A 23,737-nucleotide genomic window follows, 5' to 3' on the forward strand; every position below is an offset into this window, starting at 1 on the left:
TGGCGTTTAGCTGACACTTTTATCCACAGGGACTTACAATTAAGACTGAATACAACTTGAGCAAATGAGGGTTAAGGGCCTTGCTCAGGAGGCCAACAATGGCAACTTGATGGTGTTGGGGCTTAATACTTAATTAAAAATTGATCGTTTTAGGTTTAGTGACAATAAGTATATATTAATCCCCCAATTCATTTTTTATTTTTTTGTTATATTGACTTCCACAGCTATACTTGGGCAGTTATAAATAATGCTTGGCCACAAAGGTAAAGAGGATTTGTTCTGAGTGAGTCTAACTTGTGATTTAATGCATTCAACCAACCACTATAAATAGTTACCAAAAAACAAACAAACAAACAGACAGGCTCTAGGGAAGCTTGAAATAAAATGCCTTTATTTATTTCTTTTTTATCTTCTATTGCTAAAGTCTGCTTTTTATTACATTAAAATTGGGTGATAGAGTAATCCAAGTTCTTAGCACTTAACATCAGTGTATTAGTCTTGACATAACTTGTTTAACTAAAATATTTAGAAACCTAATAAAATGACTCCTTGAAATAATCAGTTCAACTTGAAATTCAATTTATTTTTATTTTGCTTTGCTAGACTAATGTGGATGTTCAAGATATATCACCATGTGAAGATTTAATTATTGCCAGTGTGTTGTCTTGCTATTGCTCAATTAATCTAACATTTCAGGTAAAAAAAACCAAAACTTTATCTCATAGGACATAGAGAAAGACACATTTTGCCTTTAGAGACTAAAAAAGAATCAGACCAGTGTTTTATTATACTGTGACAAGGTAGTGCATGGATAAGAAAACTGCACTGTGCATATATTCATCCATAAACAGGCAAATGGTTGTAAATAAAAAGCAAAAAGCAAAAGTTATTTGGTTTGTTAAAAATTTTAATACTTTTCACCTAACAACTGCAAAACACTCCCCCATTCACCTGTCTCCTGTTAAGACTTGTACAGCAATGTCAATTGCAATTGCAGCTTGACTAAAAAATATAACATTGCTAATGGTGAATGAGAGCTGGTATTTCATACCAGTATGATGTAAATGTATGTTAATCCTCTGGAAAGCTTCCATTCATTCACAACTGCATTTATATCTAACCCTGCGAAGTCTGACAAAATCAACTGTGTCCTTTCTGAAAAAGTAAAACCACACTTGTTTACTATTTTAAAATGTGCTATTTCCCTCACTGATACTCCTGCCAGTGTTCTGAAAAGCACATGTAGTGTTCTTTGATTTTAGCTTGATTCTACCTATGGCTGTACTCCACTGTACAGGGTCTGTCAGGCTGCTGTGTTCCAACCAAGTGCAAAAGGCTCTAGGAACACACGAAGAACAGGACAAAGACTCAGATATTCCATTGCAGTGCCAGCCATTGTTATAGGTTGCAAATATAAACTTATAAGCCACATTATGTAGGTGGTATGCCCCTAGTTAAAAAAGTCAGATATCCATTTTTGGACTGGGGTGGACATTCATGAGAGGATAGATGAAAGGTGACCATATGGCTGAGTGTGTTCAGAGGAACACATCTAGAGATGCTTAATGTAATCAACATTTTTGACCGAGACATCTAACAGTGCCCATTTGCTATTCAGCCCTGAGCTTTAGCTCAGTCTCAGCTGTCTAATGCGATGCATGAGTGCTTACCGGCTCAGGCACCTGATCCAGAAGAGTGAATTCAAACTTGTAGAGAATGAGTGTAACGAACAGGTGCAGTTCCATTATTGCATACCACCTGGTAATATAAAAAAATGACCCCAAGTTACATTAAAACTAACTTTAAGTTGTTAAATCCTTTAGCCTAAGATGAACTAGCCAGAAGATTTCAATGATTGTCTTAGAGTTTGTTTCTCTAGTCATTTTCAAAGAGATCATGAATTTTATGTATAATTGACAAATCAGATGCCAAGAATAGACCCCATGATATGGGGAAAAAATATTTTCAACATTGTTGAATCTGCACGCATCCCTTACAGATGGTGATCCTCCTTGCATTATTTTAACATACTATACAAACAAACAAACAAACAAACAACATTTTAATATTAGAACCTAATATTAGACACACCAGAAGCCTGCTGGCCTTGCCACATTATACATGGAGTCGTGTACAAGCACTCTTCATCTGCTCTGATTTGTCACTTGACTTCTAGGTACATTCCCATTTACAATAGGACATAGCAACCACGGAGAAAAGAGAGAGAGGGAGGGGGATAAAGAGAAACAGAGAGTGTGAGAGCAAGAGCAAAAGAAACCATGGTAAAAGAAGCAAGTACAAAGGAAAGGAAAGCAGAGAGAGAGCAGAGGAGACAGGGTTCTCCGGAGATCTACAGCGAGTGACGGAACAAGTGATATACATTCTCTGAGAGAACAAGAAGTGAGAGAAAGCAGCTGTGCTGCTGCAAATGATCTGTCAAAATAACCTTGAAGACTGTGGAGTCGCACAGTGGAGTTATAAGGGTGATGCAGGAAGGCCAATCCCCTAAAATGATTAAAAATCAAATTAGACTGGGCTTGCTGGGGAGAAAAATAACATGGGTGGGGCAGAGAGGTACTGTGTCATGTTCAGTGCATTTATTTATGACAATCCTCAGCCAATGGGCCTACACCAGCAGAACTGATCATTTTAACCCACCTTCGCTGAGAATCAACTCATTATGTAAATAGAACTTGGTTTATAGTATCCGGTCTTGGGTAATGATGAACCAACATTTTGTAACATTCATTTCAGTAAACATGTAACTCAATGAGCTGGCTAACATGTGAGCTGGTGATCAACACATACTGAGATGGAATTTTCCCAACAGTCCCTTGAGACAGAGCATCTGTACATGAGTACCTTTTTCATTCCAGGCAAGCCTGTGCATATGTATGTGTGTGTGCAATCAAGAAAAAGGTCCCTGCTCCATGCCTATGCCTTTGATCTGCTTGTGCAGCTGGGAACACGCTCAAGCTCTTGAGCCACTTCCAAGCACGTCTCTCTGCCACTGGGCCTCACTCCCCTGGGTTGGCCCAACCCAGGCTGTAACCTTTAAGCTAAAGCATGCTCAACTCAACAAACAAGCAGCACTGCATCAATAAACATGACCGAATAGCTTTTTGCCTTATGAAAGTCTAGGATAACTAAAAGTGGAATGATCACATATAGTTATGCAGCAGCTCAATAAATTGTTTGCTTGCACAACCAGGCCAGATCAAAGTGAAAAGTAGTTTGATCTGTAAATATTGGGTAAACAGACACACATCTTGCATACAAATCTGTGTGTGTTGCTCTGTACAGCTACCTACAACTACAGATTTCTTAGCAAATCTAGACTATGGCCTCAGTATCTTCTGCACTTCTGTTTCTAGGATCACCTATGATCCAAAATTATTAAAGTGACTGAAATTCCCAGCTGAAGAGCCGGGAATGTGGCTTCCCACATTCCGAGGGGGAATGTGGCTTCCTTCAGTATGTGCCATTTGCTAGAGATCATATTGAACGTGGAAACTAATGACCCTAAAATTTCAGCAGCTAAGCCCATACATACAATATGAATATGATGGGATATACCTACATAACACCTTCTGCCACTCATATGATCACACTCATTTAATATGGAAGATCTAAAATCTAGTCCTACATCAAAGAGCTAGTGTGACAGGTAAGAACACCCCACCCAAAAAATCTTTGAATGTAATCCATCATACAGTTCTTGCTATCTTCCACTAGAATGGTCTAGCACCTATCCAAAGCTTTCTGCAAAGACATGCATAGACAGGACATTACCTACACTTCCATATGCTACATGCACATGCAAAATAATTCAGTTCTGTAAGACTGCCTCTTACAGAAGGTTTCCTGTTTGGTTAATATAGCCAAACTGTGTTGAAATCTTTAGATCCTGATCACAGAACCCAGCACAGTTTTTTTCAGAGCTACTATTTTAGTCACAGCTAACAGGATATAAAGACATTTAACCAGTCTTCTAAAAATAATTGCCTAATGAATGATTCAATTTAAACACTGTATGAGTCTGTGAAGACTGAATAAAATGCTAAATTATGTTACTCTTTCAATCTTATTCAAAAGAAATGTAGTACTTTAAGATGTTGAGATATCTTTCCACAATATGGTGTATAAGGATTATTTTTAAAAGGCAAATATAAGGGTTTTCTAACCTTCCTGGGCATTGGTTTTTGCCTCCTCCAAATGCCACAAACCCTTCCAAGAAGCCATTCTTTCTTAAATCTGCCTTCTCCCATCGCTCCTGTGGGAAGAAGTGTTTCATTAAAAACAATCCACTCAGACAAGTGCCAAGGTCCAGCTCTCACAATAATGTCAAGTCAAAAAAGCCAACATACCAAACAAAAGCTAACTAGTGTTCTCAGCTATTTGCTCTTCTAGCTTTGTTGGTTCTATATTAACTGTATCTCAGAATGTTGTTCACCAATGAATTTGCATCAACTGAAGACACCCAGAGTACATTTACTTGAATGACTGAAGCACTGCCAACATTTTATTGTTGCCAGTTATATGTACATGTAATTATTTATTCCCTCATTATTTAATAATCACTTTTTGTTTAATAATTAACTTTTTGTTGTCTAGATTACCTCTGCTTTCCTACTATGTACAAAAAAATTATATTACCACAAAATAAAGATTAGAATAACCATATTTAAATTAGTTCTCCAGTTTTGCTGCTAATTTGCCAATATTTGTCCCAGGAAAATACAGATTTAAGAAGGCCAGGGCCCTGGTCTACTAAAATAAAGGTCAGATAGACAGCATTAGGACTTAGAATATCTGCTCAGCAAGCACAGTGCTTGAGTGAAAAATGATCTGAGTCCTCTTTTGGGGAAATGAAAGAGAGTGACGTGGTTATGGCCGTGTAGGCACTTCATTTGCTGCCTTGCACAGAATGTATTTACACTGTCTGTGGATTTGCTGAGGCATTGTTAGAGGGCTATCTAGGTAGATTTGTCTATAAAAGAAGAAAAAGAAACAGCATTTAAAATGAGAAGAAGTTGCAGCAGAACTACTACCATAACAGTGAAGCTGTGGATATACAGTGAGCATTGTTTGATTAGAGCTTATAACCACCTAAGTGCTTTACAGCATTCCAATAATTTTCATTTATGGCATTTGGCAGACACTTATCCAGAGTGACCTGAATATTTATCAATGTGGCAGTATGTGTGCTCTCTGGGATTCAAAACCATGAACTTTGTGTTACTCTACCAGGTGAGCTCCAAGAGCTGCAAAAGTCACTCACAGGCTTGAAGTCCTCAGGGTCTGTGAAGTATCTGGGCTCCCGGTGAGCCCAAAAAGGAGACAACATCAACAAGTCACCTGATGGAATGATATAGTTCTGAAAGATAGTGGAACACACAAAGTGGAAAGTAGATAGTGGAACACACAGTCCCATTAACTTACTACTTCATTTGGTAGGTATCATTTGTGTACCTCAATCAAGTTGAAAATCCCCCTTTTTTAGCATGATATCACTCATAATGACAAAAATGTCATGATAGATTTTTGTCAGGAAAGGAATCTCCTGACCTCTAGAGGACTGGAGCGAGATGTTATTAAAATTCCTGTTTCTGCATGACCTTGCTCCTGTATTGAGAAACATAGCACTTTTTCTGCAGCTTCTCACTGGAAGGTGTTTAAACCTTAACAAACCCTGACAGGACACTCACATTCATTGTTACACATCTTATAATGTTCTAACAAGAAAAAATGAAGGAAGGAAAACTCAGACCTAAAAAAAGCAAATCATGGCTTTTTTGTTCTTACTGAAAATTCACAAATGGTTGGGGTGTCATTGAAAGTAGATCAGACATGATATTAAGACATGCCACCATTAAAAATAATATATGAATATACAAAGACATCTGTCAACAGTTTTAAAGCTGTTAAAAAAAACCCCCTAAAGGTTGAAAAGTAGCAACGCTGATATGCTGCTGAGGAAAGGCCCTGTAAATATAATCAGCCAATGACCATGCAGGTGCTCACAAAGAAGGACATTTTACACATTTCTTTACAGATCCTTTTTTGTTGAAGTTTGACGCATGATCAAACAATCCAGGCTTAATTCCGTCTGTGGTTATACACGTTGACACCTTTATTGTCAGATTGTCACAGTTGGTGTCCTGGAGTAAATGTAGCCTTGGACTAAATTGTAATGACATTGGTGATTTACCACAGAAAGTTGTTTTTAGCCTAGATTTAGACTAAGAGACTGACCCTACAAGTAATATTATAAGTTAATTTGTTAAGAAACTGAAAAATCTCATCAAAATGGCTGACCTGGAGTTTAAAGGGTCGCACCACTCTGCGAGTGACAGCACCAGGAGCCCTAAGGCGAATGGCCTCCATGATACACCATTTCACATAAGGGATCTCTTGCAGGTCATCTAGTGACACCCTCGTATTCTTCTTGTCTATAACACACAAACACACACACACACACACACACACACACACAAATAACCCCCACACAGTAGCCTAATTATGTGCACAAAAATGTTGATGTGGATAATAGTTTTATAATGGAGATTTTGGACATTTTTAGAGATTTTAAAAAAATTAGTAATAGTTGTCATGTAATAACATGAAGAATTTTGAATGCACATATGTGAACATATGAGTATCGAACAGACTGGGGTTTGTTGCTGTCTAGTGTCTAGTGTTACGTTCTGATTCTCAAGACTGTTGGCCTTGATTATGATCGTTGTCAAAAGCTACTCAGTTCAGGGAGGTTAAGATTCATTTAGACAGTCATCAGATTTTACAGAGAAGGTTAAGCCTTTTTGTGGTATTCATTGCATTCTGATTCACAATGAAATAATATTAGAGTCAGACTTTTGTGTCAAATCTAAGACATCAGCATGCAAAGCCCTGTTTTATAGGAAACTAATTTCTGGGTTTCTTTGAGGACCCTGTGATGACTCCTGAGAATATTGCTCTGCTTTCAGCAATGCAGCTAATGAAGCAAATGAACCCTGAAAACATAGATACCTGTATGTACCTCGATCTTTGAGGACAGAGCTGATCTGGACCATGGCAGATTTATATATTGCGGGATTGGACAAGATAAAGGCAAGGGCCCAAAATGTTATCTGAAAATGATATTACACAGGATTCAATTTTATAATATCTCAAAACACACATTTTTACCTCTAAACATAGAGAACACATACACTAATTAATAATAACAATGATAAAAATAACAGCTATCATCATTATAATAATTATTATTATTATTATTATTATTATTATTATTATTATTATTATTCAGAATAATAGTAAAACAGACAAATAGTCTTCAGTTGTACCAATGTGTATTAAGCAATGACTCACTGGTATTGCATTGGCAAGGGAGGCCCATAACATAAGTAATCCATAATTGGGTTGAAATTTGTCTGCGATTATGGTTACCAGGTACTGCAGCAATGTCTACAGAGAGAAAACATCATTTTACATTGTACTTTTAAAAAGTACAAAGTTACAAGAACTTTGAATTCTGCAGACAAGGATGGTTTCTTTTGAGTCTTGGCTGTATGTGAGTGTTGTTACCAAAACACCACCTTCAGGGACTCTTAAGGGGTTAGGGCAGCTTTTGAGATCTACTGAATCCTGATGGAGATTGCTGTCCTAAATTAGATAAGATCATTAAAATACTTTTACTCTTCTGCCTTAAAGTAGGGCCACATTCACATCATCCTGAGAATCTGGGGCCGGATTGGGCCAAATTCCTACTATAAGGTGCTTGATAAATATAGATCCTGAACCTCAAAGTGTTTCATGGTAGAAGTGCTAAACTAGGATTATTTATCTTGACCAAGGTCAACATATAAGGGAAGCGATCTGACCCTAGTTAAGCAGATCTACTTTGGTGCTGGTCTGACTGCTGGCCTGGTTGAAGGGGAACGCTAAACTGGGACTCAGAAGCCTGGGCATAAAACAAACATGCGTGCCCTCTGGTGGTTTGTGCAGAACATGATCCCCAAATCCCCAAAAAGGAATTAAAAACATTTTTGTGCCGAGTACTTGTATATATAATCACCCACTTTCCCTAAAGCTGTCACTAACTGTGGTTACACTGGCACCATTAGCTGTAATATATCTATTAAAAATGACATGCTCTACTGACCACTATGTAACATAACTTTTTGGTGTACTGACCTCACTTCTGCTCTCATTAGAGGGGATATCCACTGCTCTGATGATCATGCTCTCCAACAGAGACAAAAGCCACTTTTTGGAGCTAGACCATTCCCTGCCCAAATATGTAAATGCATAAAAACAGTATAGTATGTGTTGTACATTGCTTAACTTTGATGTATGACTCACTCAACTTTGGAATAAAAATTCCTCAAATTAAAAAAAATACTGCTGTGCTATTACTATTGACAAAGATTCTTATAAAAGATTTAGCGAATTGTGCATTTCTGGATCTTTAATCCACTGTTGAGTTCCTCACTTCAGAAACATGGCGGGGAGCTGGGAGCCATATTCAAAGCCATCATCATAGGTGCTGAACCTCTTGACGAACTCTTGTATCGCCGCGGGGCCATTAGGGGAGTTGCACTTACCCAAAAGGTTGCTCATCACAGCTGGGTACATGACATTCCTGCATGAGGCAAGATGAGACATCCAAGCTTGTATGCCATAGTTGTGATACCATGAAAAAACCAAATATCCAATAACTTTTTAAAAAAATGTTTTGATGTGGCATATGACTTCATGCTTGGTCAAGTCAAGTATGGTCCACATTGATGCAGAGCCAATAGCAACCTTTAGCACCAGACAGGCGTGTCTGAATGGCTTTGATCAAAATAGTACCACGTTCCTGAAAGATTGTGTTTTTTTAATGGACTAAACAATATATTGGTTGGGTTCTATTCTGTATTCCAGACTTCAGGCAATCATTACCAAGAAGGGATTGTAACCAGCAAAGTTATTGTAATCAACGCAGGGACATGAATAATATGCTAATTTGTCCAATTACTTATGATTCCCTGAAATTAAGAAATATACATAAAGAGGCTTGTGAGTCCTTAGTGCCTCATCTAATATTAATCTAAACACCCTCAAATTATGGCTGACATTTTGCAATTTGGCATCATTGTTACTGTTTAATTTTAAATGCTGGATTACAGAGGCAGAATAAAAAAACTGTGCCACTGTCCAATCACGTACAGACTTTACCATATATGTTCACATAATTAGGCAAACAGTGACAGTCACTTAAAAAACAGAAGCAATCTGTAACACAGTTAGAGGCTAAAACACAACAGAGGCTAATCCATGTAAACTGAGGACTTTCATTTTGTTCTTCAAATTTTTTAAAATCTGTACTGCCTACAGGATACCTCTGTCTCTGGCTGAATCAAAACATCTCTCTATATAAACGATGTGTGACAGACTATACCTGAGCAGGTTATTGAGGCAGCCAGAACCTTTGCTTCCCCAGTTCTCCAGATGATTGTTGAACTCTTCACACAGGTGATTGGCCAGCAAGGCTGTGTTGCCTGGAGTCAGTTTGCCTTTGATCAAGGCAATGGAAGCCGCGTGGAACTTAAAGAAACTCTCTTTGCTGATCGATGCTACAGAAGAACCCAAAGCAGGACAAAGTCACAGGTGTAATCTTCCTCACACACTTAATAGAATACACACGAAGTCTGAGCAGAGGCCTGAGAAGAAACCATTCACTCAGATACTTATGGAGGTGTGAGAGCAATGAAGTACTTTGTAGATCATTTATTAAATACATGTAACAATTACAACAGTTTTTTTTTGCAATTTCTTATGGCAAATCAAAATTTTATTATAATATTTTATATGGCATTGACATTTGTGACACAGACAAGACCACAGCACTTCTGATACTGCAGAGGAAGATTCCAAAAGCAGAAAGACATTCTAAACATGCTGTAAGAAGAAGGATTTTACCTACCTGTGTTCTGGACAGGCTCTTGCACTGCCTGCTCAAAATTGACATCCTTGGACATGAAAAATGCTTGAAAATCTTCATGGTCGGTAACGAAGGTCAGCCGTTTTCCTGCCACCAAGACTGTAAAGACCGGCCCATACTGGAAGAAGGAATACAGTGTTGCTCATTTACTAAATCAAGATGTACTCAATAAACCTTCAGCCGCCAGAAAGAATTAAACATTCTTAATCCACAACATAATGGCACAATATTAAAATAAGATACAGCTATGTTTGCAGAAATATTCCACATTAAGTTCTGTAGGATTTTAATTTGATGTTCTGCAGCTACAAATATGCAGGAAAATGCCTGTTGTCAAGTGCAAACCTTACCACACTGATTTTTTTTATTTCACACAAAGAAAGATTTTGTTATTCTGTCTAAATAAATGACACAAAATGTTTTGATATACTTTAACAATGTAATGGATCAACAATTGTTAGTGTACAGTAAAATATATCAACATTTTTACATTTAGATTTATGGCATTTAGCAGATGTTCTTTTCCAGAGCGACTTACAAAAGTGCTTTGTCATTTACTCATAGAATGTATCCTATCCAGGACAGTAGGTCAGAGTCCAAAATACTATTGAACTAGAATACTGGTCAAATACAGGCATCAATGCTGCTAAGTTCTGGCTGATGCCAAGTTTAGAATTGAATGGCTTTTTGTGGTTTAGCACCCCAGTTCTTTGGTTATAACATGTTGAAAAGATTCATATTTATTTATACAAGAAACACTTTATTGATCCTGAAGGAAAATGCAGCGTCACAGTACTGTACAAGTTGCACAAGAAAAGAATAAATAGGACAGGGTTGTAGAAGTGAGTTACAGAAGTACAAAAGTTTATATTTATATCTGTATCTATATATTTAGTGGACTTAAATCTGAAGACTTATATATGTATTTATATGTATATCGATGATCAGGAGTAGACATCTAAGAAGCTATCACTTTTTTAAAAATGTATCTTTTATTTGTGCAAGAGCAGTCATTGTGTCTGGCGACATTTGCCTGTTCAGCTCAGGAGAATCTTCAGCATCCACTCACGATAGTCAGGTCAGCGCATTAGAATTCCCTCAGGACAAAGGGTCAACAATTTCAGAAAGCCCTAGTTACATAAATTACAACCAAAGACCTGGGGGTGCTAAACCAGAATAAGCCATTAAATTCAAAACTTTCCACCAGTCAGAACTTCTCTGTCATTTCACTTGGAAATTCATTTCAGTCTACTACATTACTTACTGGACAAAATTGTATGTAGTATTTTCATTTAAGTGAGACAAGCCAAAAGAGAATGCTAAAATGAAGACCCAACTATTTGTAGAATATTTAAATGACCACTGAACCTGTTAACTAACTGAAATTAGTACTTATTGTAGGGTATTGTTTATTATATTCATGTTGACTGCTCCTTTGTTGTCTAACAAACTCATGTACTTGTTTATTGCACTTATTTTTGTCTAAGAAAAGGCTTATGTATTTTGTACTTCTAAGAATCAGCATTGATCCCTGTATTCCAATAGTATTCTAGTTCATTGGTATATTGAACTCTAACCTACTGTATTGGCTAGGATGTATTCTAAGAATAAATGACAAAGCACTTTTTGAAGTTGCTCTGTATAACAGCGTCTGCTAAATGCTGTAAATGTAAATATAAAATTGCCTGTTCATGTGGCGTACTGAGCCTTTAAAATAGCACAATAAATAACTACTTCTGCTTTCATTTTCTGAAAACAAAGGGCACTTTTACAAAATGCCTCAGTGTCAAAGTCTCAGTGGACAAATAAGATGTGCAACAGCACTGCAGTTCACAAGGGTAGAGCTGAACTTCAGACTCCTAACAGAGTGTGACGTCAATGACATCTGATGATCTCCAAAATGATTCGGGGTCTACATTTACACTGGTTATAAAAAACATCAGGGACATGACCTTTTCAAGTGGACCTGATAGGCCACTGCACCATGACCAGATGTGATTTTTTATACACGTTTCACAGAGCTGATGTTAGCCAGATGTTTGATATAGGTATGCTATCCAGATGTTGATATATGTATGCTATCCATGTACATTCTCAAGTTTGCAATTGGATGTTTAACACTAAATCACAAAAATCCCTGTATCACTGACATACATCATGAGATTGATGAATTACATCATCTACAAGGAAATTAAATAAATTACATACTAAAATAAAGATACTATTGCCTCAGGTTTGTACAGTCCACCTACAGGCACTTGTTTATATGCTAAAGATGGCTTTTTGTGGTGTTGTGGCTAACTAAATGGTCGTCATGGATATAAGAAGATTCCTAACAAAACCCCATTCAAATAAAGCATCCTTCCAGAAGGTATAAAACTGTAGGTACATCTGGGGCATGCATTTAAGACTATACATTTACAGCCCCCCCCCCTCCCTCTCTCTCTCTCTCTCTCTCTCTCTCTCTCTCTCTCTCTCTCTCTCTCTCTATATATATATATATATATATATATATATACACCTTTAACCTACAAACTAACCAAGACTGTTTTTTGAAAATCGCTACACTGAGCCACTGAATAAGTATTAATGCAGCATTTGACAAAGATTATTCTTCGTTTACCTATTCTTTCTACATTAATCTAAAGTACAGTAGCCGTTTTTGCTGAGGAACCGTGAAACTATCATCTAAAGCTATAATTTACAGAATGACAATATGGTATCCTTTTTGTTTACCAAAATGTATGAACAACAGTCTCAGCATTTTACTACACAGCAAGTGACTTACTCTGGCTCTTGCTTGTGCAATGAAATGTAGCGGTGCTTGGCCAAATTCGAACGCTGCACCAAACCACGGTATCCATCCCTTTATGCACGGAGGAGCGTTTGGAGGATTTTTCACAAGGAAAAGACGAAGAGAAATAAGCACGACAATCGCGGACAGGACTAAGGTAACCCACTCCATCACCGCGGATTTCCAAACACTTTTGGAACTAGTTGTCTGACCACAGAGCTGTTCCTGGAAGTAATGCAGGCTCGGGAATCGATCCGAAAAAGAATGTATTCCCTGATTGAAATCGGACTCTACCCCAAATTCTGAAATGTAACAGCTATGCTACACCAGAACCCTGCCCCGATAAAAAAAAAATAAACATTCTAAGAAAATTGTTTTAAAAGTATCTTATTGCTCATTTTAAAAAGGCAATCTGCAGCACGAATTGAGTTTACGTGTTTTGTCATGCAAACAAACATGACATAGCTGTACCCCCCCAGTAATATATCAATTAAATTAAAAGTTCTGGTCATGTATAGAGTCTTGTTTATATTAATAGGTTTAAACTTTAAGAGAAAAACTATAGGTTATATATATATATATATATATATATATATATATATATATATATATATATATATATATATATATATATATATATATATCCCGTTGTAAATAGACAATTCTTGAGGCAAAGTAGATCAGCACAGAACCTATGTAATTTAGAATAACGAATATTTGATTTCTCATGTTTTGTGGCTTTTTCTGAGAGAATGACCTTTAGCTTTCGAAAATGCCGGTTACTTCCAACAGGAGGCGATAATCACTATTTTATCTGAACGCAGTAGCCATTTCACACAGAAGAAGACAGCAATGTGGCTGCCTTTGTAGATGCAATTTTAGTCTAGCTATCCTCCTGAGCAAAGCTTGGTAGCTTTACAGTGTGAAAGGTACGTATCTTCTTGTTAATGTGAATGAATCGTCAGACAGTTTAGCTTGAATAATACTGAGGTCTATATCTAAAGATTTATTTTAGTCGGTACGGTGGACAGATAGCTTGCTAGCTACGCTATCAAATTTGTGTGTATGTGGAACAACGAAGCTAAGATAGCGAGCTAACTGGGTAGCTAGCTGTTCTTTAGTCCCATTGGCTAAGGTTACATCAGCCGTCAATCTAGCTAAATGTAGCTAAGTGGGAAAATCGCGATTAAAAATCGCTCGTGGTTATTGGATTTCTCATCTTAACCCAGCCTACTAAATGCTTATTTATTCAGATGGCTCACTTGGGTAGATACTTAGATGCGGCGTGCCAGCTGTGTTTTGTGTGGAATTAACATTAGCCGTGGTAGCGGGGTAGCTAACTAGGTTGGCTAACATTGCTTAACGCTAGTTTAATCCGATTTCTTAGCACTCGTCACCTGACCTCTCACTGAATGAAATAGCCTAAATTAATGGGCAGATGATGATAATCTTTTTTTTTGTTTATACCTCGTCATTTTTTAATTTTAACCCATTTGTTTTAGTTTTTATCGGTTAGGTCCTAACAATGTCCTTTCCTCTATGGATTCAGTGACTGCTGCTCAGTCTGACGAGTGCCGTTGTCCAGTTTAGCACCACAGCTTCCACTTCCTAGCAAATGAAGGAGAACAAGGAAAACTCAACTCCTAGCAGTTTCACCACAAATCTGGACCACATAAAACCATGCTGGTACTGGGACAAGAAGGACCTGGCCCACACCCCGTCCCAGTCGGAGGGCCTGGACCCGGCGACTGAGGCCAGATATAGAAGAGAGGGTGCCAGGTTTATATTCGACGTAGGAACTCGATTAGGGCTGTATCCTTTAATTTTCATCGTTTCACTGTGACCTTGTATGGAAAGATCCAGAAACTTAATTTTAGAATATAGCTAATTACTTTTACATATGTTTTGTAATTTATGCCTTTTAGAATCTGTTGATGTAGATTTTCTCTTTAACCTTTTCTCCTCTATCAGACATTATGATACGTTGGCCACTGGAATTATATACTTCCACCGTTTTTACATGTTTCACTCTTTCAAGCAGTTTCCCAGATATGTAAGTATGACTTTATTGTTAGTGAATGCTGTATTGGATTATTTCAGATTATTACTGTTGGATCAGAACAAACATGTGGTGCAGAGTTTAGCCTTATGTTGACAAGTAAGTTTTAATGTAATGCTTTAATATTTGTATTTATATTATTCTAATAATGGAGCCACACAAATTGGATGTTACTTAATGTTAAATATATGCACACAAAGGGTCCCAAGACACAAATACATGTTTGAGCAAGATTAAAGCTTTGATTTTCAGGTTTCTGTAACATGGACAGTCAAGTTTTTTTCAGCTCTTCAGTGGTCCAGCTTTACTCCTCTGAGGTGGTGTGCTTACTTGATCTTCACTTACCACATCAAGCATCAACTAAGTTATAAATGCTGGTCTCCTTATTTTATAACACTCATCATAGTAATGTGATGCATGACTTGTTAAAAAGGAGAGTTTTGTGTTGGTAAGGAGTGCATTAGAAAAAGGCAACAGCGTATTGCATTGCACTTTATGATGTAGTGATGCTATACATACAAATAGCTAGATAATTATTTTTTCTATTGCTTTTTAATGACTTCATACTTTTGTAAGGAGTGCATTTTGAAATTATAAACTGTGATGTAGAAGAGAGTGCTGATTGCTCTGCTATCACACAACCTTCCAAACAGGATGGAAACATGCTTGATACTTTGTAACTGAATTGCAGCCTCTTTTGCCAGAGTCCATTAACACGTTTTTCAACATTATAACTTATTGTAAATAAAGTGTGACAAAATCAAAATAATCACTGTATAGATTAGTCACAGATTCTGCAGTAAAAATGACATTAAATTTACAGCATTTAGCGGACGCTCTTACCCAGAGCCACTTACAAAAGTGCTTTAGTGATCTACTCAGTTGTCTGTTCCAGCAACTCAGAAGAAAACAAACTAATAATATGCTCACTGACTGCTGTTGAATGAGGTCCTACTGAATAATGAACAGGAAATACATCAGTGGATGAAGTCACTTTGACTCATGCAGATCCAGTGAAAACTGCAATAGGAGAAAATTCTCTGATGCGTATTTTTCTCTTTGCTATGAGGACATAGTTGTCTATCATGCTTGCATCACCCACTTGTAAAGGTTGTTGTATGAGAAAGGGATGTCTTATGGATGCCATTCTGCAAATGGGGAGAACCATAGCAGGTGGAAAGTGGAGGTGATGGCCACTAGTGTACTGTTGAGTTGTATTTTGTGTTCATAGTGTTTCACCCTTTTGGCTTTCTAGGTGACTGGGGCCTGCTGTCTGTTCTTGGCTGGGAAAGTTGAGGAAACTCCAAAGAAGTGTAAAGACATCATCAAAACAGCTCGCAGCTTGCTCAACGATGTGCAGTTTGCGCAGTTTGGAGATGATCCAAAGGTGAGTATAGGTTCAGCAGTGTCAAAGTCAGCAGCACATGCAGTGTAATGTGTATACAGACATTAAGCTCTGCTGTTGTTTTCAGTGAGTACAGTGCAAAAATAATGCATATGTTGATTTCTGTGAGGAAATTTCGTTTTCACTGGATGTGTAATAATTATAAACAGGAAGAAGTTATGGTGTTGGAGAGAATATTGCTCCAGACAATCAAGTTTGATCTGCAAGTGGAGCACCCCTATCAATTCCTGCTGCGCTATGCCAAACAGCTTAAAGGTAGCCTGTGTGGTCTCTGTGTTTACTAGATATTTTACAGCTCATTCACATGGTTGTGGTGGATAATTATTGTTATTTGTCTTGCTAATAAGTGTTTTGCTCTGTTGTACTTTACAGGTGACAAGAACAAAGTGCAGAAGCTAGTGCAGATGGCTTGGACCTTTGTAAATGACAGGTCAGTGTTAAAGCCAAAGCCCTTTAATTACAGCTGCTGAATGAGGCCTTAAACACTCAGACTATGGCATGAATGTCAAAATGTTTACACAAATGACCTATTAGCATATGCAAGCAGATATGCTGACCAAAGCAACCTGGGATGTTGGTCTTTGTCTCCAGCCTCTGTACGATGCTGTCCCTTCAGTGGGAACCAGAGATTATTGCTGTGGCAGTCATGTACTTGGCTGGTCGCCTGTGTAAGTTTGACATCCAAGAGTGGACGTCCAAACAGTCTTCACGTCGCTGGTGGGAACAGTTTGTGCAGGATGTCCCCGTAGAGCTATTGGAGGGTAGGAGCCTTAAATGTACATTTAACAAAGGTGTACTCATGATTTGGAGTTTGTGTCTTAAGATCATTGATGTTAGTGATGTTATGGGAGTGATGAGTCTCTTGCAAGCATTAATGTAGGCATCCTTTTGTTCACTATATTTTAGCCTCAGAGAATTCAAGCAGTATAAGATGGCTTGTTCAGGTTTCGGTAGTGATGGCTGTGGTGTTGCATGCTTTTGTCATGTCTTTTGCAGACATCTGCCACCAAATCCTGGACCTGTATTCCCAGGGCAAACAGCCTATCCCGCAGCAGCCCCAAATTCAGGAGAAAGAAAAGCCGCCACCTCCTCCTGTGAGCCAAACAAGCCAATCGGGAGGGCCGAGCCCTGTGGCTCCGCCTCCACCCAAGAAGACCTCCCCCCAGGCCAGTCCCCCCCGCCAGCTAAAGCGCCAGCATGTAAGTGCACTCTGAAGACAGTAGATGTACACCAACCAAAGCTAACATCCACATCTTTATCATAATTACTATCTTAATTACTAAATCATCATACAAATGACTATTTAACAAATTGGAGTAAATTGTTTATACAGAGAAATTCTCCATGAAGGAAATAAAGTATATTGTAAAGGACATGTCAGTCTTTCTTTCAAGTTCAACACCTGATTAATTTTATATATTACTTGTGAAGTTGGAGGAGGAGCTCAAGGATTGAATGCGCTCATTCCTGTATTAGGAGAAAGTTCTTCTTCAGACAATAACATCTTCCCTTTTGCCTTTTTAAAGTGTTTTATGCATTTTATTTCTTAGGTTTCTCCAAAAGAAGAGCCAAAAGTTGCCACAGGTAAGGATGGTGGTGATTTTTTAATGGGCTGGAACAAAGGAATGTGTAGTTTGAGCCTTAAAAAGGTATGTATTGTATGTATGTATGTATTTATTTATTATTTTAAAATTTCTACTTGTCCTCCGTCTTTGTTTCAGAGCAAGTTGGTTCTAAAATTCCACGTCTGGAAAGCCCAATGCCTCCCCTACCAGTTGCCCAACCTCCTGGTAAAATCCTGTTATTGCACGCACACAATCATATGAACTGTGTAAATACATCAAGGTTTAAGGATAATATAATGTACTCAAAATTAATTTGACTTTTTGGTTAAAATTTAGTTTAAAACATAGTTCTCTTTATACCAAAGTGCCCAAAAATGTATTTGATATATTTTCTCTAAATTGAATATGCTCTTGTTATGTAAATGTTGTTATATAAAAATTGTTCATAGAGTAGAAGCTGAATTATGGTTTTGGTATTATGCGTTAATCAGGGCAGGTAATAGGTTATTGTGTAATTTTTAAATTAAGATGCAAAGCATTGTTAAATTTGTACTGTATATTTTTCCGTCTTACAACACTTTTCACCTTCTTGATTTTAACTCTCCATTTAGATCGCAAAGCCCCGCCCTCAGCTCCCGCCCCACCTGCAGAAGCAGAGCCAGCAGCCTCTGCTGACTCGGACCTGTCCAAGGCACCTCCTCTGCCTCACGGAGCTCCGCCCCCTCTTCCTCACCGACCACCACCTCCACCCCCCTCCAGCTACATTATGGGAATGTCCACTTCCAGCTCTTACATGTCAGGCGAGGGCTTCCAAAGCCTGCAGTCCATGATGAAGACCGACACACCGTCCTACGCTCCCATGCCCTCTTATGGGATGCCTTACCACCCACATGTTTACCCTCCAAACCCTCCTCCTCCGGGCCCGCCACCCACAACTTACCCTCCTCCAAACCTTCCACCACCAAACCCAGCCTACCCCCCACCTGGCTACAACCACAGCTACCCTCCCCCCCGCATGCCACCCACGCACGCAGTGCCTCCCCCCGGCATGGGTTTACCACCTGCTGGGTATCCACCTCCACCGGTACCCCCTGGCCAGCCTCAGGTGCCCCTACCGCCTGGCATGCCACCTGTAGCAGGGATGAACCGTGGAGCCTGGATGAGATGAGAGAACAGGTGGTGGTTATGCAAGTCAGTGGAGGGAAAGTAGGCAGAGTGGGTTCTGTAGTGGAGGCATGTGCATTCCCAGCCTTCTCTTTCTGAATACCATTCCACCAAATCTGTTATCAGTCACCAGTCTCAGGAAGGTCATAATTGTTTAGGCTTGTTATGAGGGTTTGACTGTTATGTAGTCATGCAATGCACCATCAGACTTTTGATTAACTATATAACTATTACCTGTATTCTGTTATAAGGATACAAATAAAAAATATACATCTTTGAAAAGAAATCCCTTTTCCACTTCAATTTGACATTGACCATCCTAAATGTAAAAGACAAAATTATTTTGGATCAGCATTAAAAGAGCATCCAGGCTCAAGTAATCCACCAGTGCAGGATGTGTACTTCCAGAAACTGGTCTTTCCTCTAAGTAAAACCAGTACAGTTGGTGGAATGGAATTCAGACTCATAATGTGTCTCCTAATGTGTCGATTAAAAATCTGTGAATATCAGACATGTCCTTGGCCGGAATACTCCTGAAGAGGTATTTTCTCTGGAGCCAGAAGATTATAATTATTTCTTTGAAGGGAATGTTCCTTGTTCAGAACTGTATATGCATACCATACATGTCTGGGATGGAAATGGCTTGGGCCTTTTGAAAATACGAATTCCAGGTTGTACAAATCGTGCAGGGTTACCCTCAGTCACCTTTTGTCTAAACTAGCTTGTAGTTCTTCTTGGTGTTCATTTATACTGTTGTACAACAGAATGCATAAATATTTTGTTACTTATACAAATGATGCCAATACACGCTCATAGTGGTCTTTTTCATCCAAATATGTTGAAAGCATTTCTTATTTATTTACATGAGCTATGGTTAAATGACCACCCTTCATCAAATGGATTCAGCCATTAATCCACCAGTTAAAATGCATAAAGGAGAATATTTTGTAAATACTTTTTTATGACTATGGAGACATCTTCATTTTAGCTTTTCCAGATGTGCCTTAGGCTAGAATCTGATGTGCCTACATCACACCTGTACCCACCAGTTTGTTTTTATTTCTTTGGCTCTTGGGGTAATAAAAGTCTTTTCCCTGTTCTGCTTTCATCAAACTATTTGTTGTTGTTTATTTTGTGCATGTTTGGGGCAATTAAAGGAAGATTTAGGCCAAATGGATATGCACAATGACCTTTTTACCTTTCATTCGGGCAATCTTCCAATACATGCACGAAGTCTAACTGGCTTCCTTCTGCGTAGCATTTTATATCTTCAGTCTAGCTAGTATGTATAGTGTATTGTAGGGTATTGCAAATGAAAGTGCCTCAAATCACTCTTGTGGAAGTCCCTGCCCTCCCCAAACAAACTTCTCAGTCAACCTGAAACCTGTCTACTTCTAGCTTTTGAAGCTGCTGTTTTGCTTAGTCAATGTAAATATGTAACTAGAACACTAACAGAAGAACAATGGTTTGACATCTCAAGCTGCCCCATATACTTTGACCAAACATGACTGACATGAACAACAAATGGATGTGTTGGTGTGATTGGTAAAATTAGCTATATTAGGAGTGCTCAACTGGACTGCTCTTGCAAGCTGTAATCTTTTCAAAGTCACCAAGGTGGGGGTGCACACAGCCTATTTTTCATTTTGGCTTATATATCCCACGAATGAAACAATGCAAGAATGGATTCCTAAAACATGGTTCTTGTTAAATATATGGTAACATCTTGATACTTGTATAGTAAGATAGGGAAGTCAGGTTTACCTGCACCTCATTTCAGGATGTTTTTGCAGAAAGCACAGAAAACGACTGAAAGTAACAAGTGGTTTATTGACAAAATCATGTAAAAGTGGTCTGCTACTCCATTTTGTACAACAACCTTAATAAAATTTTACACTAAAAATAATAGCCCAATTTGTAGCAAAGGTCTGCCTTCTGGAATTATTCTGCTAATAAAGAAAACACTTACCAATAATACTCCTGATTTAAAGTTTAGTGTTTTACACATGTATCTGGAGAATACCACAAGCTAAATGTCCATAGGGTTCAAATCACAACCCATGTTCAAAAAAGGCAGCAGATCAGAAATGGATTTTTAAAATCAATTTCAAAAAAGCACATTTTAATGATCCTTTGTTCACTTTTCCACCTTAAGCAAAAAATGGGACAGCATGTCCTAATTTGGAAAAGTGAGAACTTGAACAAGCTCTTCTATCACTGGATGAACTAATCAATCACCAGAACCTTCCCTTAAGAAGAAACACTTCTGATTGTCTCATGCGGAATAACATTAATTAATATATCTCTGCCTGAAAAAGCATTTCGCATTTAGCCCATAATATGCCTGTAAATGTCCCTAATACAGACCTTGTATTTTTTGATCTGAGATCCCTAAAGGAAAGTTCACAATCCTACACAAAGACACTCATTAACATGCATCAGAATGTCTGAAAATAATATGCTAAATCCAGTACTTCAGAAAAGCTTATAAACATGTAGAACAGTTCTAAAAAAGAGACATTTAATTATTGTAATATTAAACAAATAAGTAATTATTTAGCTTGGTAACAAGTTAGCAGGGAGCTGAAGACTTTGTTCAGCTATGCTAAACAGAGCTACAACGTTGGGTAATAATCTGATAGACATAACTGCATTATAGCTATTAAATAAAAAGTTCTAAAGTTCCTGCATGATTCTGCAACTGTCTGTTCTAAAGATTCAGGGAACATGATTGTCAACCATGCACAGCACACTATTGTAAATTGTGACATGGCTGGTTTTGGAAAATGAAGTGTACTGCTATATTCTTGGATAGAGTGCGTTTTTGATCTTTTGCCGGCTTGTATTTTGCCGGCTATGTTAAAATTTGACAACATGTTAAAAAGACAGCGAGACACCTACATGAGTGAAACCAAATTGCAGTTTCACCCAGTTTGAACTATGGTTGGTTGTACCCATCTCCTGCAAACAAGGGAAAATGTAAACATAGAAGTATCGTTATAAAAATCCTGTCATTCTTTAGTAGTGTCTTTATTTAACAAAAACAAATACACTTGGCCACTAAAAAGATGAAAGCAACACTTATGAAATAAGTAATAACAACATGACTACGCTTTTGTACATTATTTTACACATGATCAAAAGTTTCTACAAAGTACAATACTTATGCACAAAGACTTGGGGCAATATTTCACAGTAGGTAACACTTATGTGATTTAACCCATGGGCAGTGTGTATCATTAAATCAGGTGTTCACCTTAATTTACCCTTGACCCCTTCTAAGTACTTACTAAATTATTTCTAGGCTCCTCATACAGTTTTTATATCAATTACTTAGTTCCCCATCCCCACTTAACTCCAATGGCATCACACACATTGTAAACACAAGCCTTGTCTGACAGGGACAGAACTGTTCTTCATAAACCTTCACCAAGAATCAACTTTTGTAGATGTAAAGGTTTAGTTTTGCTTCTTCTACTTTTGTGCTTCAGTGAATGACTGTATTCATCTGCTGAGTGGGGATGTCTTCCTGGACTGAGGTAGTCTCTGATGTGGGTTGTTTTGAAGATAGTGTGGTGTGGCCAATATCAGTTTGAGCCACATTCATGGTGGTGTATTACTTGTGGCCCCAATTAGCTTAATGTGAAAAAGTAAAAATAGAAAATTTGAACAAAAGCAGTGCAAATCATGATACAGATCGCAGAATGAACAAACAAACAGTAACTAAAACAAACACTGCCAGTGAGTTTTACACTGATGTCTCCTGTTTATAAACAAAAACGAGCGGTTTGTCCAGGAATCCAAAAATACGAACCAAAGAAAAGAATGAACTGACTCGGGGAATATGTTGACCTCATGATTAAAAATATATTTTAGTTTTCTTAAGACATATACTTCAAGCAAATTAATACTGACAAATCAATTGGAGTACATTTATAAATGGCTTTGATTGTAATTTAGTTGAGCTAATGGTAACTTGTGGAAATAAAAAGCAGGAAATGTACATATATTGATACAAAAACTTTTGAGACTTCTAGAAAATATCCAAAACACAATTAACGGTGATCAGAGGTGATTTTGGGTTAACTTCCCCTTTAAATAGAGCAAAGGGCTCAGCAGCACCAAATCACAAAAGGGTTTTTGCCCATGCTTAAACCAGGAACAATGATTTGGCAACAAAAACCCCCCCAAACAAACAAACAAACAAACAAAAAACAGTGGACCTGCTGGTGCAGAACAACTGACTGGGGACTCTGAAGGAACTCCATGACCAAAGCACTGGTTGGAAGTGGTATCAAGTGGAGCCGAGATGACTATTGGGCTGTTCTGTGGTTAGGTGTGAAGGAATGTCAGGGGCTACTAAGGAGTACTGAGAGGTGAACTGGGTCTTTGTTCTAAGCTGCCACAGGGCCACCACTGCTACAGAGGGCCTTTGAACTGATTTCCGGAGAGATGCTGTCGGATGGACGGCTTTGATCCAGCTGCATCTCCCAGCTTACGCCACACCACCTGGAAAAACACCCCAAACAATGCACACACACACACACACACAAAGTTAGACAAAGGTTTCTCAAAAACAATGTCAAACTTTAATCAACAGTTTACAATGGCCCTAAATACAAACGTGACCATCTGCTGGTGGCGCTTAAAGGTGAGGAGAGGATATAGACTTTTTTTTTTTTTTTTTGCTCCTACATTCCACAAAGAGACCATACAGGGCCTCACTCCATCAGCTTGGTTTTCATTGCACTGAGTGACAGAG

The 23,737-nt window shown here is 38.1% G+C and overlaps 3 protein-coding genes across 4 annotated transcripts in view; 1 reads left to right on the forward strand and 2 right to left on the reverse strand.

Moving 5' to 3' along the window:
* Window positions 1-790: 790 nt before the first annotated feature.
* Window positions 791-12,992, reverse strand: LOC113571629 (24-hydroxycholesterol 7-alpha-hydroxylase). The gene is made up of 12 exons (XM_027000681.2): window positions 12,777-12,992; window positions 9,971-10,106; window positions 9,446-9,620; window positions 8,495-8,644; window positions 8,197-8,290; window positions 7,372-7,467; window positions 7,040-7,130; window positions 6,319-6,452; window positions 5,282-5,377; window positions 4,185-4,273; window positions 1,671-1,758; window positions 791-1,338 (listed from the first exon to the last, which is right to left on the reverse strand). The coding sequence occupies exons 1-12, from the start codon at window positions 12,951-12,953 to the stop codon at window positions 1,270-1,272; spliced, it is 1,395 nt and encodes a 464-aa protein (XP_026856482.2). The 5' UTR covers window positions 12,954-12,992; the 3' UTR covers window positions 791-1,269.
* Window positions 12,993-13,621: 629 nt separating this feature from the next.
* On the forward strand, window positions 13,622-20,088 carry ccnk (cyclin K). The gene is made up of 11 exons (XM_027001053.2): window positions 13,622-13,711; window positions 14,332-14,594; window positions 14,754-14,835; window positions 16,097-16,228; window positions 16,396-16,501; window positions 16,619-16,676; window positions 16,838-17,007; window positions 17,243-17,445; window positions 17,797-17,830; window positions 17,968-18,036; window positions 18,423-20,088. Exons 2-11 carry the CDS (start codon window positions 14,398-14,400, stop codon window positions 18,977-18,979), a joined length of 1,608 nt encoding a protein of 535 aa, XP_026856854.1. The 5' UTR covers window positions 13,622-13,711; window positions 14,332-14,397; the 3' UTR covers window positions 18,980-20,088.
* Window positions 19,153-23,737, reverse strand: part of ccdc85cb (coiled-coil domain containing 85C, b) — a 41,362-nt gene continuing 36,777 nt past the window's right edge. For both annotated transcript variants that reach the window (XM_027001074.2, XM_027001066.2), the window contains one exon: window positions 19,153-23,484. In XM_027001074.2, coding sequence (XP_026856875.2) covers window positions 23,395-23,484 — 90 coding nt within the window. In that variant the 3' untranslated portion in view covers window positions 19,153-23,394. The remainder of the gene's footprint in view (window positions 23,485-23,737) is intronic.

The sequence above is a fragment of the Electrophorus electricus genome, chromosome 8 (assembly GCF_013358815.1).
Source record: "Electrophorus electricus isolate fEleEle1 chromosome 8, fEleEle1.pri, whole genome shotgun sequence".
In the NCBI taxonomy this organism is placed as follows: Eukaryota; Metazoa; Chordata; class Actinopteri; order Gymnotiformes; family Gymnotidae; genus Electrophorus; species Electrophorus electricus.